The sequence below is a fragment of the Exserohilum turcica genome (genome assembly GCF_000359705.1).
Source record: "Exserohilum turcica Et28A unplaced genomic scaffold SETTUscaffold_4, whole genome shotgun sequence".
NCBI lineage: Eukaryota > Fungi > Ascomycota > Dothideomycetes > Pleosporales > Pleosporaceae > Exserohilum > Exserohilum turcicum.
This window is the reverse complement of record NW_007360247.1, coordinates 736467-741331: the sequence shown is the minus strand read 5'-3', so window position 1 is coordinate 741331 and position 4865 is coordinate 736467. Positions and strand designations below refer to the sequence as shown.

General features: G+C 41.9%; 1 protein-coding gene across 1 annotated transcript; it reads left to right on the top strand.

Annotated features, from left to right (window-relative positions):
• Nucleotides 1–702: 702 nt before the first annotated feature.
• SETTUDRAFT_155226 (carbohydrate esterase family 8 protein) lies at nt 703–1713 on the top strand (the record flags this gene model as incomplete). Its single annotated transcript, XM_008030152.1, has 1 exon — nt 703–1713. The coding sequence occupies one exon, from the start codon at nt 703–705 to the stop codon at nt 1711–1713; it is 1011 nt and encodes a 336-aa protein (XP_008028343.1).
• Nucleotides 1714–4865: the final 3152 nt, after the last annotated feature.

Sequence of the window (4865 nt, the reverse complement as noted above, 5' to 3'; positions counted from 1 at the left end):
CGTACTTGTTGGATTATCTGCTCCTTTACCTTATCCGTCTGCTTTGAAGGTCGGCCAGAGCGAGGGGCGTCTTGTACGTGCTCTGGGAGGATCTTAAGAGGGAGAACGTTTGGCTCGAAACCAGCCTCAATAGCTCTACTATAGATACGATTGACCGTACGAGGATGAACACCAGTAAGTTCAGAGATCTGTGATGTAGACTTGCCAACAGAAGGTGACTTTAACGCCACAATTAAGGTGCGGGTGTAAGGATTAGTATTAGGAGACATTGTAACGATAGATACAGACAAATCGTACAGCTACTCAGCTCAAAGGTGGGAGTTGCGCCAAGAAGAGTTATGCCAAAGCGCTGAGATTAGCGTGGGACAAAACTTTTGTGAGGCACCTCCGTAATCACCTGGCATCCGGGCATACTGAAACATCGGACCCACTGATTTCTTAGTGCATCGTCTGGGGTATCGCTGCTGGTAATTGCCCGGTCGCCAACGATCGTGTCGAGTGTTTTTCCATGGCGGAAAACCAAAGTTTCGAGCGACAAGGTGCATGACCCGTATTGTAGGACATACAGGGCTCAAGGCAACGTGGAATGTGCAATGTGCACAATTGACGTCCAAATTTGTGCAAAACCTGGTGTTATATCTATCGTGCGTATCCCCTCGTCCTTCATCACTACACTTGTCTCTTGCCAATCAGTCTTCCACCATGCATTTCTCCCTCGCCTTTGTCCTTTCACTGAGTGCTACTGCTGCTGCAGCGCCTGCTACACTCGTAGCACGCGCTGGACGCACGTCTGCCCCATCGGGCTGTCTGACCGTGGGCAGCAGCGGTACATACAAAACCGTACAGGCTGCCGTCAATGCACTCAGCACCTCTAGCACCAGCGCGCAGTGTATTTTTATTGCCAAGGGAACCTACAAGGAGCAGGTCTACATTCAGCAGCTCAAGTCAGCCTTGACTATTTACGGCCAGACCGAAAACACCCAAGACTACAGCAAAAACACCGTCACCATTACCCAGGGGAAGAGTCTGAGTAACTCTGGCAGTGACAACGCGTCTGCCACCCTCCGTGCATGGACCCCCAACTTGAAGGTCTACAACATCAACTTTGTCAACACCTATGGCCAGGGTTCGCAGGCCCTCGCACTGAGCGCCAGTGCCACTAATCAGGGCTACTATGCTTGCCAATTCAAGGGCTTCCAAGACACTGTACTGGCAGAGACTGGCAACCAGGTCTACGGCCAGTGTTACATTGAGGGTGCCACCGACTTCATCTTCGGCCAGAACGCAAGGGCGTGGTTCGATGGCTGCACGATTGGCGTGCTTGCCGCCAACCTGGGCTTTATTACAGCCAATGGCCGCAACTCCGATTCCAACCCGTCTTACTACGTTATCAACAAATCTAATGTCAGTGCTGCAGCGGGAAACAATGTTCCAAACGGTGCCTACTACCTCGGTCGCCCGTGGAAAGACTATGCTCGTGTTGTGTTCCAGGAGACTAGCCTCAGCAGTGTCATCAATTCACAGGGCTGGACCACATGGAATGGCAATGCCTCGAGTACAGACCATGCCTTGTTTGGCGAATACCAGAACACTGGTAGTGGCGCTTCAACCACGCGGGCGTCCTATGGCCAGCAACTCAGTGCTCCCCTTACCGTCGATACGATATTGGGAAGCGACTACAAGACCTGGGTTGATACATCCTACTTGTCCTAAGTCAATTCTGTACGCGGGAACGCCTGTGGAGGATAATTTTAGCTAGCACTCCCTCAACAAATTAAGTAGCAGGAGTCTGTACCTTAACCTGGTACTATAATACAGCGCAACATTAAAATTCTATAAATCCTTTTGGATATATAGAATTTCTCTAGTACTAAGAGTAGACTAGCGAATAGGTAGGGGTAGGGTAGGGGTAGGGTTGGCTTATATAATACCCAGCCCTACCCCTACTTCTACTTACACTAACGTGACGGATAAGCGAGTCGGTCAGACAAGCGAGTCAGTCACCCTACTAACTTTAATCACCCACTACACCTTTGCGTACAATGCCTCTAAGCCACGCATCTTAGTTAATCTCTTATAAGGTAGATATTTAGCTTGCTCTCTCTTCTTTAGATAGAAACTAAATCTAAAGTACCTAACGCGCTACTATAGCTTTTAATATTCTAAAATTAACACTAATTAACTAACGCGCTAAGAAGCGCGCGTAACGCAATTGCTAGCCTAACTTAAAGAAGCTTACTAAGCTAGAAGAGGAGGTAATAGTTAGTTATATACTTAATCTTAACTTACGTAGATTTACGCCTATGTACGCCGCTATACGCAATATAGCTAATAAGCTGCTAGCTACGCGCGGCGCTAGCTAGGTTAGGTAGAAGTAGCTAGCTAACTTTGTTAAGCCTATAGATAGTCTTATAACGCGTTTTAATTAAGCGTATAATAGGTAGAGAGCTCTATGTAAAGATCTAGTCCTAATTAAGAGCTAGTTTAAGCTCATAAAGCAGATAAAGGCTAAGTATAGCATCTATAATAAGAACGTCTATAACTTTAACAAAGCTAGCTTTATAATAGGCAAGATTATAACTTAGCTAGTTATAATAGCTTTAGAGAGAAGAGGCTAGCCAAAGGTAGTTAAGCTAGGCAATTATAAGTAGGTGACGCTAATCGCAGTAATTAACGCAGCTAGCTAGGCAGTTCCACTATTCCTTATCTTCGCTAGCAAATATTATCTATCCGCCTAGTACAAGGAAGCAGAGATCCCACGCAACTAGGCAATTGTAGTTAGTAACAATAGCTAGACAAATAATAAGCTAGGTGTTACCTAGCTAAAGCACTTTAATGCTTACACAAAGACTTGCATTATTAGCACACGTTGTCTACTTATTCTTAATAGCTATAAGAGCTATTAGTCTTTTAAGTTTTAAGAGCTTTGCAAGGAGAATAATATCTACACGCTCTATATGCTACTACATTCCTCTTACCTACTTTAACATTTTAACATTAGCTACTTCTTGCTATTAAAGCGCGCGTATAGCTGTAAGGTAGAGAGCCTAATACGCAACTACATTGACTACATTACTAAGCTTAAGTTTCTACTAGCGTTTAAGATAGCGTTTAATTAATTCTTCACGCTAGCTAATATCTGCTTAGCCTTTTAAGGCGCAGGCCTTATTCCTCTTTAGCTAGACGCTATTCTATTAAAGCTAGACATAAAACTACGCACGCCTACTACTCTAGTAGCTACTGTCACAAAGGCTCTCTAGTAGGCTCGTACCCTAAGTAACACACGTAAGTTTAAAGCTTAATTAACGCTAATACGTAATTAGGTTTAGCGGCATAAGAGCTCTTTGCTAGTATTAATTATTATAGCAATTAACTAACTTAAGAAAAGGGCTAAGGTTATAATACTCTTAGCTAAGCTAATACGCGATTAGATTACTAGCCTTAAAAGGGCTAATAAGGTAGCAATAAAGCGTAGGTAGCGTAAAAGGAAGTAGATATAGAAGTAAGGAGTGCTAATAAAAGGAGCTAGAGAGGATCTACTCGCTTAGCGTAAGGCTAATTAGTAGATTGCTCATGAAGAGCGTTAGGGAGGAGAGCGATCAGGTGTCAGCCGCCAGGCTCTAGCGCGCTGTAGTAGGTGCAGAGAGACTAGCTATAACTCACGTACATGCAAAAACGATAGTCTAGATAGTAATTAATTTATTACGTTAATATCTACTAAAACTAATATAATATAGTAAAGCTATACGCTTATAGAAGTGCGTAAAGTTAGTGAGGTGACTAACTCACTTGTCTAACCAACTCGCTTATCTATCACGTTAAGGTTTTTTAGTATAAGTAGAAGTAAAGTTACTAAAACCTAAATAGAAGTAGAGTTAAGTTAGCTAAGACCTAAGTAGAGGTAGAGTTAGGTTAGCTAAGACTTAAGTAGAGGTAGGGTTAAGTATATAACTATTAAGTTATGCTAGGTTAAGGTCTTATTTTATTATAAATATTAACTACGTTCTCTTACGCCTACTACTACTCTATACTAAGCTTTAATATTAATATTATTATTATAGAATTAAGTTCTATTTACTATTATATAAGTGTACTCTACTTAGACTGGCGAATGGGTATAGGGTTCCCGAGATGGGTATAGAGTAGGGTAGGGTCGCACAGACGTTGGGTAGGGATAGGGTTAGGTCGCACGGACCTGGGGTAGAGGTAGGGTTAGGTCGCACAGACTATAGGTGAAGGTAGGGTTAGGTAGACTGTAGCGTGGGTAGGAGTAGGGTTAGGTTGCATAGATGTTAGGTAGAGATAGAGTTAAGTTGTACTATCTATAGGTGTACTTAAATATAGAGTACTTATACTAAGTACAAAGTCCTTACGTAGAGAAATTCTATAATTATAAGTAATTTATCAATTATATTTAGTTATTATAAAGAAGTAGGGCGCGTTATAGGATAGTGTAGGTATTAGAAATAAATGAGATAATATTTATCACGACTTGTTATTGTTATAGGCGAGAGAGGCCTAACTAACAAGTATGCATTCACCTATTGTATAGAAGAAGAAAGATATAGAAAAGAACTATCTAGAGAGCCCTCCTTTTATAGTTATTACTTATACAAACGCTTAGACCTTTAGTCTTCCTCTTTACTTAAGCTTATTTATATGTAACTAACTACGTTATTTAGTTACGTAACTAAAGTTATATAATTTACTACTATATAACCTATAGGTTATTATTATTATTATTATTGTTCCATTAGAGTCTAGTGAGCTCGAGGCTATGTAAGACTTTGGCCGAGGCCGTTCTAACTAGATTTATTTACAATACGAGTTTGTCGCTTGAAGTGTGTCTGTGGTGCTTCGGCTTT